Below are 12127 nucleotides of genomic sequence, written 5' to 3' on the forward strand. Positions count from 1 at the left end.
GTATTCTTGCCTGGAGAATTCCACGGACAGAGGAGCCTGGTGGGCAACAGTTCATGGGATTGCAAAGAGTCAGACACGATTGAAGTGACTAACACTTTCACTTTTAGATTCAATGGCATGTGATAACAGTACCTGCATCATGTTGTTGTTATGGAGATGAAATAGGCTAATGCAAGGAAAGGAGTTAACACTGTTTGGGAAAAATAGATAAGAAGTGAGCAATTGGTCTTGGGCAAAGCAGGTGGAATGGAGGCCTTGGGAAGATTTTACACACAAAGGAAAGACAGTAAAATCAAGCGAAATTGTTAAAGGCATCCCAGGCCCTAGACCGAAATGGGGGAAAAGGGGAGATATATTAAGAACCCAATGGCTATCTCTATAAAGAAAGGACCAAGGTGTATCTTCCCCTTTGGGGACAGAAGCTGGTATCCATTTTTCTCATTAAGCGCGCACTCCTCAAGTGGAAGACACAATTTAGTCTTTTCCCTTTGAAGCTGTGGCTGACTATACTGATGGGTCCATTTGAAGGCCCTGCCACCCAGGTCTTAGAACCACCTTCAAAGGGGATGGAGACTAGAAATGGCTTTATCCCTACAATCTAGTGGGACCTGGATTAGCTATCACTGCCAACTGGAGCAGTATCCAGGACCTTGCCGGCATGCCTACAACACTGGATTGACCTCTTGGTTTCCACAATTGCCAGAACGTACTTTGTTAGCATTGTCTAGGGCCACTAGTTGAACACCCTGGGGCTTGTTCTGTAGTTGCTTTAGTTCCTCTCAATTTGGTGTCTTCCTATTGAGAAGATCTCTATTTAATCATTTAGTTTTGGTTCTTTTCCTCTCCTTACAGGCCCTATTCATGTTATTGAGGTACCAGCTTACCTGAAATTATGTCAATAATATCTGCCACATCAAAAATGAAAACTGGAGAAAACATATGATTCATTGTTCTCTCATGTAGTGTAGCTGATGCCCTATTATTGAGGTGTTTAAGTCTCTACACTGAAACAAACTGGGTCTTGCTGTCTGGGTTTAATCAGCTTCAGTTTCCTAATTGAAAATTAGAAGTTTAGAAATTCTCATGCTGACATTGGACAGCCTCATCCTCTCCTTCTCCAGTCCCTAAACCTCAACAACTCTGTATTCTGATGACTTTCCAATCCTAATTCTAGACTAGGATAATTAGGGAGAGTGTACTTGAATCATCTCTGGTTCTGGAAATGTTGCTGATACTCCGTGAAGGAAGAAGAAGGTGAACATGCTCTTGATCTGTTCCGCTGTTATGCAGCCAGGCTTTGAAGAAAATCTCCATGCTGACAATATCACTGTCTATAGTCTGAAGATCAATGTCAGTTGCCAGGATAGAACTCTCTGCAGTAGAAAGGGAAACAGTACAGTGTTTAATTCTTTAGTTACAAATTTTGAAAAACATAAAATATTAAAAGCACCCATTTTTGAACCTATCAATTCTACCTCTAGATATCTAGCCTAGAGACATTCTTGGATAGTACCCAAAGAGACATATGCAAAGATGTTTAGCACAGCATTGTTGCAAAAACAAATAATCAAAGCCCCAAACAGAAAGCAATTCAAATGTCCATCAATAGGGAAATATTTAAATAAATTATGGCATAGACCATGGAGTACTATGCAGCTGTTAACAGAGTTAAATGTACTGACATGGAAAGCTAGGAGATAGTGCATAAAGAAAGTTCTAGAACAGAGTATAGTGTGACTCATTTATATAAAAATAAAACTGTTAGCCTAAGTGCATACATATGTATGGAAATGCCTTTTATAGAGCTCTGGAAGTCTACTATTAAATTGTTAATAGTGGATAGGAGTAGAAATGGGGCAGAATTCTGAGATACACTCACTTTTTATTATTTATACTTCTGTACAGTTGAATTTTATTGTATTTATGTATTTTCCATATTTAAAAAAATTTTAGAATACAAAAATAGCCAAAAATAATATAGCAATTCAAGTTCAGTTCAGTTCAGTCACTCAGTCATGTGCGACTCTTTGTGACCCCCATGGACTGCAGCACACCGGGTGTCCCTGTCCATTACCAATTCCTGGAGCTTGCTCAAACTCATGTCCATCGCGTCAGTGATGCCATCCAACCATCTCATCCTCTGTCATTCCCTTCTCTTCCTGCCTTCAATCTTTCCCAGCATCAAGGTCTTTTCCAGTGAGTCAGTTCTTTGCAATCAGGTGGCCAAAGTATTGGAGCTTCAGCTTCAGCATGAGTCATTCCAGTGAATATTCAGGAATGATCTCCTTTAGGATGGATTGGTTGGACCTCCTTGCAGTCCAAGAGACTCTTAAGAGTCTTCTCCAATACCACAGTTCAAAAGCATCAATTCTCCAGCGCTCAGCTTTCTTTATGGTCCAACTCTTATATCCACAATGCAAGTTAAATACTTAGTTAATGAGGTCTTCAATTTTATGTTATTGTTTCACAGTGAAAATGTATTCAATTATTTCCTCTGTTATAAAACATAAATTTTAAAAAGACTAAAAGAGAAAAGATGAATTATAAGCTCCACCTTCTGATACAGAATTATACAAGTTTGCCATTGGCATACTATATCTCACAAGCGTAGCAGCCAAGAAGACAGGGATGGTCTGGTGGAGTGTGATTTGATTCCCAATCTGAATGAATGGGACTAGGTAGGCGGGGTGATGAGACTTTGCTGGTCTATTTCCTTCTTTAGGCAACACTAGCTCAGGAATTGGGATCTGGATCTGGACATAAAGTTGGTCAGTAAAAGCCAAATATAAGGTGATAGAGGAAGCACAGAGAGAGGAAATGAGACTAGAGCTGGAAAGAAACCGAAGAGGAACCTGGCTTTTTTTTTTGCCTCACCATGAGGGACTCTCAGAAATACTTTTACAAAGGGCCTAAGAAAAGTCAGTCACTCCAATGAATTCACTTCTATGTATGACTCACGGACCCCAAGGAGAACGCCAGTTTATTTCTAGAACGACATTCCTGAGGACAAGTCTGCAGAGGTGGCAGACTCTCCACAGGGAACAAAGGGCTTCAGTCCAACGTGTTGGCACCCACACAGGGAAAGTGTGGTGAGACTTAAGTGACTTCACGTCATATTTATCGACTTTTTATGTGGCTGAAAACGGGCACCAAATGCATTTCTCTTTGACCCAGTATAGTTAAAACTTTACCACTGGTTATGCTTGCCTTCTGAGGTGGACCATATTCTGCCTATGGGATGTGAATCTCTCTAAATAAATTTGCTTTCACTTAAAAAAAAAAAACTTCTGCCATCTTCTGTGAATAGTTATGAGGATTCATTAGCTAATGAACTCATTCCATCAGGCAATAATATTAATTATGTACTATACAGAAGGTGAAATACTATATAAAGATATATGATACTCTTTACCTTAATGAGTTTATAAAGCAACATTGTTCTTAACCATTTCTCCTTAAACTCTCATCTACTGCACTGTTTTCAACTACTACAGTGATAAATATGAAGTCATTGTCAAATAAATGCTCTTCATAAGTGAGGAGAAATGTTCTTTTTAATAACGGGAAACTTATTGTGTCATAGGAAAAACAAGAAGTAATTTTTCTGAGTCTGGACTTCAACTTGAGTAATAAGTAGGGAAATGACTGAACAGCTTCTCTTCAAAGAAGCAAAACAGTTATTAAAGTATAAGGAGGCAGATATAGAACTAAATAAATGAAGTAGAAAAAAGGATCTCAAAAAGTAGAGCAGATGATACTGCTTTGAGTTCAAACAACAGAATTTTGGAGAAGATAAGTGTTTCTTTTTTTCTCCCCAGTGAAATGGTAAAAGACTAGAAAATTCCTACCGTGGGTATGGGGACAGAGCAAAGTATCTCCCCATTAATAATCTGGAAATAAGAAAAATAGGGGTTTCCTCAGATAGTTAAAAAATAAAGTCAATACAGAGTGATGAGGTCAATGAAAAACAGTCACTTTAAACAGAATGGCTTAACTGTTTATAATAGCCAGGACATGGAAACAACCTAGATGTCCATCAGCAGATGAATGGATAAGAAAGCTGTGGAACGTATACACAATGGAGTATTACTCAGCCATTAAAAAGAATACATTTGAATCAGTTCTGATGAGATGGATGAAACTGGAGCCGATTATACAGAGTGAAGTAAGCCAGAAAGAAAAACACCAATACAGTATACTAACACATATATATGGAATTTAGAAAGATGGCAATGATGACCCTGTATGCAAGACAGCAAAAAAGACACAGATGTGTATAGCGGACTTTTGGACTCAGAGGGAGAGGGAGAGGGTGGATAATTTGGGAGAATGGCATTGTAAAATGTATACTATCATATAAGAATCGAATCGCCAGTCTATGTCCGACGCAGGATACAGCATGCTTGGGGCTGGTGCACGGGGATGACCCAGAGAGATGTTGTGGGGAGGGAGGTGGGAGGGGGGTTCATGTTTGGGAATGCATGTACACCCGTGGTGGATTCATGTCAATGTATGGCAAAACCAATACAGTATTGTAAAGTAAAATAAAGTAAAAAAAAAGAAAAGAAAAGAAAAGAAAAACATGCAAAAAAATTAATAAAAAAAAGTAAAATTGAAACTAAAAAAAAAATAAAATAAAAAGAATGGCTTATAGACCAAAGCAAGATTTGGCTGGAGCCTATGGATGGTATTGGCTCATCCAAAGAATGAATGGATCCATTAGAAGGAGAGAGGGTTGACCAGAAATGGAGCATAGAGAAAGGGATGCTGGCCTTGATCAGCCAAGCATATCTCAAAGGAGAGGGCGTGCTAGCTCAGTGAGGAGTCCCAGCGGCAGGAAGGCAGGATACATTTGTCAAGTTTCTGCTCTTCTTGGTGATTATAGTGGTTATGGTCTTTCCTCTAAAATTGTCTGGCCAACAACTTTAGTCTTGAGCTTGATAAGGTGAGTCTATCTCTGAGAGGATGTTGACAAGATCAACTTTCTGACTCTGTAAAGCTGAAGAAGCAAGTCTGAAACATGGCACCTCTGTGAAGGAAAATGCCAGTCTTCCCTGCAGACACACCATCAACGTTGCTAAGTTCTTTCCAACTTCTTTTTGTTTTGTGATTGAAAGTTTGTATCTTTTACTCCCCCTCAGCTATTTATCTGCTCTCCTTACTATACTTCCTGTTTATTCCCTATATCTACACCTCTGTTTCTGCTTAGTTATGTTTGTTCATTTGTTTTGCTGTTTAGATTCTACATATAAATGAAATCTGAAAGTATTTGTTTTTCTCATTTCACTTAGAATAATAGCTTCTAGGTCCACCCACGCTGCTGTAAATGGCAAGATTGACTTTTTTTTTTTTAACTATGGCTGAGTAATAATCCATAAAGGATATTCCACATCTTCTTTATCCATTCATCTATTGATCTTAGGTTTCTTTCATATCTAGGCTACTGTAAATAATGCTACAATAAACATAGGGATGCATGTATCTTTTAAAATGAGTGTTTTTTCTTCAAATAAACACCCAGGAGTGGAACTCATGGATCATATGGTAGTTCTATTTTTAACTTTTTGAGGAAACTCCATATTGTTCTTCACAGTGGCTGCACCAATTTGCATTCCACTAACAGTGCATGAGAGTTCCCCTTTCTCCACATTCTTGTCAACACTTGTTATTTGTTGTCTTTTTGATAATAGCCATTCTGACAGGTGTCAAGTGATTGTGGTGTTGATTTGCATTTCTCTGATGATTAGTGATGCTGAGCATCTTTTCATGTGCCTATTGACAGAGCATGTCTTCTTTGGAAAAATGTCTTTTTAGGCTCCTCACCCATTTTTAGATTGGGTTGTTTGTTTTTTGATGTTGAGTTGTATAGTTTCTATGTATATTTTGAATATTAATCCTTTTTCGAGATATGTCATTTGCAAAAGGCAGTAGGCTGCCTTTTCATTTTGTCAGTTGTTTCCTTCACTGTGCAAAACCTTTTCAGTTTGCTGTAGTCCCATTTATTTTTGCTTTGCTTCCCTTGCCTGAGTAGACATATCCCCCCAAATATTGCTAAGATTGATACTGAAGAGTTCACTGCCTATGTTTTCTGATTTTATGGTTTCAGATCTTACATTTAATATTTTAATCCATTTTGAGCTTATTTTTGTATACAGTGTGAGAGTTCTTTTCAACTTAACCTATAGATTCTTCAGAGAGCCACTGAGTAGAGCTTCTTCCTTTGAAACAGTTCTCAGTAATTGCATAGAGAGCTATGCTTCAGGTTTGAGGGGACCTTCTCAGAAACAGTCATATTATCTAAGCTAAACAGTAATGTGGAAACCAGAACACTTTAGAGGGGGAACTTCTTTTCCACATTCTCTGTCACTGGTCAAGGCATTCATTTCTTTGTGCCTGAATTCTAACAGTAGCCTCTTAGCTGCCCCATCAAACTCCATTCTTTCCCCTCTGGTAATTCTTACTACCAATTAATTTTTCTAAAACATAGTTTCACCATATCCTTCCTTTGCTAAAGAGCACATACTGCCTTTCTGCTGTCAGCTTCTTTATTCTCTTCACTCATTCTGGACCATTTGTTACTACTACTCATTACTCCTCAGATACCCCCATATGCATGTGCTCAAGTTGCTAAGTCATGTCTGACTCTTTGTGACCCTATGGACTACAGAGCCCACCAGACTTCTTTGTCCATGGGATTTTCTAGGCAAGAAGACTGGAGTGGGTTGCCATTTCCTTCTCCAGGGCATCTTCCCGACCCAGGGATTGAACCCATGTTTCCTGCGTTGGCGGGCAGACTTTTTTTTTGACCACTGAGCCACCAAGGAAGCCCTATCATACATTCCTCTTTTTTCTACTTGTTGAGAGCCTATCAACACCCCTGCCCCTCCATCCTCTGGCTTAGTAGCTTGCATAGAGCTGAAGTTCAGCAAATGCCTATTCCTCAGCTCTTATTACTTTTTCCTGTAACTCTTCTGCTTCAACTAAATTAGTCTCCTTGCCGTGCTGTTTCCTTCCTTAGTGCTTTTTAAATCTACGGCCTGCAATTTCTCCAGAATTCAACTCAGACTGACTTTTTCTAGGAAGTTATGCTTAATTATGGGCTTCCCAAGGTGGTTCTAGTGGTAAAGAACCCACCTGCCAATGCAGGAGACATAAGAGACGCGGGTTCGATCCCTGGGTTGAGATGATTCTCTGGAGAAGGAAATGGCAACCCATGCCAGTGTTCTTGCCTGGAGAATCCCATGGACAGAGTAGCCTGGCAGGCTGTGGTCCATAGTGTCTCAGAGTTGAACACAACTGAAGTGACTTGGCATGCAAGCACATGTTTAATTATATCCTCCCTATCTGACTTTAATCAGTAGCCCCTGAGTATCTGTGGGCTTAGTTTGGGGAATACTAATTATACTTGTTACTTGTTTCTCCTGAAAGGTTTTCTGATTTTTTTTTTTTTGCCTGTTTGTTTAATGAAAGGTGGTGGAATGTAGTAGAAAGACAAGGGTTTGAGTCGTGGCTTGAAAGTTGTTAGCTATGTTATTTTGAGCAAAGTAGGGAAAGCACAACCTATTTCATAGTTATAGGAGGCATAAGAAATGAGATGATTATCTATGAATGGCATATAGCAGGTCTAACAAATGAAATTTTCTTCCTTTTCTCTCATCAACAAAATGAGTTGCTCTTATAGGAAAAGAAGATACTTTCCTTTTTAAAAAGTATTTTCCCCCCTACTTGCTTATTTTGGTGACTTTCTCCTTGCCACCAACAAGCATAAGAACATCAACACTTGGGACTGTGTTCTTTACAAATACAACTAAATGTACTAAACCTGGGGAATGCGGAGGAGACTTCTCAGACGAAAACCAGCTCTCATACTGACTGGTGAGCAGGGTAGTCAGTGGGACCGGTCCCACTGAGGTTATGAACTAAAACTTTACTGGAGTCAACGTGTGGCTCTCAGGCTCGGCCCTGAGTTGTTTGGGTGTTCCTGACAGGAGAGGAAGGCCTGGTCTGTTGCAGTTTAGCCGTAGCCAGCATTTTCGTTCAGATTTTAGACTTACTCTGCCACCCTGTGGCCATAAGCAGTGATATCCTTCACTGAGCTAAGGTCTTCTGGAAGACCCACAATAATGGGAAAGACTAAGAAAACCTATGAGTGCCAAAGCATTGATGCTTTTGAACTGTGGTGTTGGAGAAGACTCTTGAGAGTCCCCTGGACTGCAAGGAGATCCAACCAGTCCATCCTAAAGGAAATCAGTCCTGAATATTCATTGGAAGGACTGATGCTGAGGCTGAAACTCCAATACTTTGGCCACCTGATCTACTCATTTGAATAGACCCTGATGCTGGGAAAGATTGAAGGTGGGAGGAGAGAGGATGACAGAGGATGAGATGGTTGGATGGCATCACCGACTCAATGGACATGAATTTGAGTAAACTCCAGGGGTTGGTGATGGACAGGGAGGCCTGGCATGCTGCAGTCCATGGGATCGCAAAGAGTTGGACACGACTGAGTGACTGAACTGAACTGAAGAAAACCTAAGGGTAATAATGTAATGCCTAAAGCAATGCTTCTCAGAAGTTAACCCTAAAATAGGGTTACAAAATTGAAATGTGTTTAAAATGGGAGAATTTAATACTTTAACACATACATACATATGTAATGGTTATATTTCTCTCATGACATAGAATGTCTAAAGAAGAGGCCCAGGAAAATTGTGCTCCTGGCCAGTCCTGCCCAACCTCCCCAGTCCCACAAAGGTCTTGACCTATAGGAAAATTCTATTTCTTTCTAAATGACTATGATGTTACCTGTCCTTTGGTGTCATGGATGGGCTTGAAGGGTTCTGGGAACCCTTGAAATTGAATACAACTCAGTTTGTAAGAGCATAGGTGTATTTTGGTGGGGTGGAGGAGATGGTTAGGTCCTTAGCTTTTATTAGATTCTCAGAAGAGCTCTGTGATCCTCAAAATGTCAAGAACTACTACAGAAACTATGTAATCATGGTACCTTAGCTTCCTGGGTCAGTTTACAATCAGTGCTATCTACTCTGTGAATACAGGAGTGGCTTTAGGAGGCTAACAACTAGGATAAGTAACCAGAGCAGACAGTTTTCTCAGGAATAACTGTTCAGGTTCATTCAACCACAGTTTTTAAGTCAGTAACTGCAAGGGGATAGTCTCCAACACATCACAATGTTAGGGGCAGTCCAGCTTGTCTTTCTGAACTTATAACCTCATTTGTGGTGGTGATGATTGAACCCTGGGAAAAAGGGAAAGCCTGTTGAAAGGAGGTGGTGGGGTAGTGGGAGTTAAGGCAGTGTGTCCTCTGTAGAGAAGTGAGCATAGTACTGACCAAGTGGTGATCATCTTCTTAGGATCCCTGTCTATAAGAGGGGTAAAAACATCAGTAGAAGTGTAATGAGATAGAGAAAATTTATTTCTTGGAACTATTCTCAGGGAGAATACTATTGCCATTCATTCATTCATTCACTTATTTAATTTGTCATTCAAATGATTATTAGTACCTTCCATGAGCTAGGCACTGCTTGGGGTCAACAATGAAGAAGACAAATTCTTTGCTTTTATGGTTTACCATTCTAGCGGGAGAACAGACAATAAACACACAAAGTGGAAAACAATTACAGAAAATAATAGGTAACTTTGAAGAAAAATAAATCAGGATATTTGCTTGTGTCTGTGAATTTTTCTCTTGGTTCGCCAGGGAAGAAGCATGCTCTAAGAAGGTAACAGCTGAGCAGAGACTTGAACCAAGTGAAGGAGGGAGTCATGAAAACATCTATGGAAAGATTGTTCCTTACAGAGGAATCAGCAAGGTCAAAGGTCTTAAAGTGAGAATAACCTTGGTATATTGGAGGACTAGCAAGAAGGCTAAAGCAGAAAAAGAGAGGAAGTGAGGACAGGCAGGTAAGCAGCCGAGGTGAAGGATGAGATCTCCCCAAAGGAACACACTCATGTAACAACAGGTAGTCACTATACCTGTTTCTAAGAAGGGTGGGTTCCATTATTGCAAGCCTTTGACTCTGCTTAGGGGAGAAGTGTGCAAGACTGGGGCAGAAGAGAACCCGTACTCCTTTCCCTTTGCTTCTTTATAGCTCTTGGCTCCTAAACAATTGTTGAATTAGTATTCTAAAGATATTTGTTTGAAAGTGTGCCAAACTGTCAGCTTGTGTGAGATACCCATGTCTCAGTCCAGGCTTCCCACACATACTTTCCTGCCCTGTGGTAGTAATGGGCAGTGGTCGAAAAATGAGAGAGGAATCTGGGAGTCCCATGAGCAGAACTCAAGCGGAGACTCCTCAGCTTGTAGTGGACATGCCTCTTTTCCAGCCCTAGTCAGTTACCCAGAGAGGTTAACAATGGAAGGTCAAGCTGGTGTAGCCTAAGGTGGGCTAAAAGAAAAAGAAGGCTCGACTGTTAACTAAAGAATGTAATACTAATGATTCACAATGGATGATTTACATTATTAGAGACAAAATAGGGACATATGGGCATCTCTAGCTCTGAGACATGTCCTAACATAATTCCAAATGTAAGATTTCAGTCCTTAGTAAGTACATGAATTAGAAAACAGAAATGTTTCCAGAGCAAATACTTTGGCTGGGAGAGTAATCTTTTCAGAATTGCTTTCTCAGGCCTGTTTGTTCCTAAGGGTGCAGAAGCCTGTGACTGGTTGTAGGGACTTCCCAATGGGAGAAGCTGCATGGGATCCTCACACATCTGGAGCTGTGGGAGCAACACCCCATGACAAGGAGTGGACAATATTCCCTGCCATCCAATCCTCCCCCACCCCCTCAAGCCACATGGCTTCCTAGTTCCTGACCAGGGATCAAACCCGGGCCCCCTGCAGTGGAAGCACAGAGTCCTAATCACTGGACATCGGGGAACTCCCATCCAATCCTGCTTTGAGATGCCTGACTTGCCCTGCCCTGGCCAGCCCAAATAGAGAGGAGATCTTGTAGATGCAATAAAGAGGGTCCTGGTTATGGATGGGTATCTGTATGCCTATGGAAATCAGGTGTAGCACCTTACCCACCTCTATAGACCTAGCATTAGCACAGGGTCTGGAATACAACAGGGAGCTCAGAAAATGCTTCACTGCACAAATAATCATAGCCAATATGTTCCTAACTTCCTCATGATCTTAGACCAGTCACCACTTCTCTCTAAGTTCAATTTCTTCATCTATAAAGTGGATGATGATAATACCTAGGCTTAGGGTTCAGTTCAGTGCAGTCGCTCAGTCCTGTCTGACTCTTTGCGACCCCATGAATTGCAGCACGCCAGGCCTCCCTGTCCATCACCAACTCCCGGAGTTCACTCAGACTCACATCCATTGAGTCGGTGATGCCATCCAGCCATCTCATCCTCTGTCATCCCCTTCTCCTCCTGCCCCCAAGCCCTCCCAGCATCAGAGTCTTTTCCAATGAGTCAGGTCTTCGCACGAGGTGGCCACAGTATTGGAGTTTCAGCTTTAGCATCAGTCCTTCCAAAGAAATCCCAGGGCTGATCTTCAGAATGGACTGGTTGGATCCCCTTGCAGTCCAAGGGACTCTCAAGAGTCTTCTCCAACACCACAGTTCAAAAGCATCAATTCTTCGGTGCTCTGCCTTCTTCACAGTCCAACTCTCACATCCATACATGACCACAGGAAAAACCATAGCCTTGACTAGACGGACCTTAGTCGGCAAAGTAATGTCTCTGCTTTTGAATATACTATTTAGGTTGGTCATAACTTTCCTTCCAAGGAGTAAGTGTCTTTTAATTTCATGGCTGCAATCACCATCTGCAGTGATTTTGGAGCCCCCCAAAATAAAGTCTGACACTGTTTCCACTGTTTCCCCATCTATTTCCCATGAAGTGATGGGACCGGATGCCATGATCTTCATTTTCTGAATGTTGAGTTTTAAGCCAACTTTTTCACTCTCCTCTTTCACTTTCATCAAGAGGCTTTTTAGTTCCTCTTCACTTTCTGCCATAAGGGTGGTGTCATCTGCATATCTGAGGTTATTGATATTTCTCCAGGCAATCTTGATTCCAGCTTGTGTTTCTTCCAGTCCAGCATTTCTCATGATGTACTCTGCATATAAGTTAAATAAGCAGGGGGACAATA

General features: G+C 40.9%; 1 protein-coding gene across 1 annotated transcript in view; it reads right to left on the reverse strand.

Moving 5' to 3' along the window:
- The window catches only part of M1AP (meiosis 1 associated protein), a 75725-nt gene that overhangs the window by 26182 nt on the left and 37416 nt on the right, over positions 1–12127 (reverse strand). The window contains exon 4 of the mRNA XM_068967289.1: positions 1200–1373. Within this exon, the coding sequence (XP_068823390.1) occupies positions 1200–1373 (174 nt within the window). The remainder of the gene's footprint in view (positions 1–1199; positions 1374–12127) is intronic.

Source organism: Capricornis sumatraensis, chromosome 1 (assembly GCF_032405125.1).
Source record: "Capricornis sumatraensis isolate serow.1 chromosome 1, serow.2, whole genome shotgun sequence".
Classification (NCBI taxonomy): domain Eukaryota; kingdom Metazoa; phylum Chordata; class Mammalia; order Artiodactyla; family Bovidae; genus Capricornis; species Capricornis sumatraensis.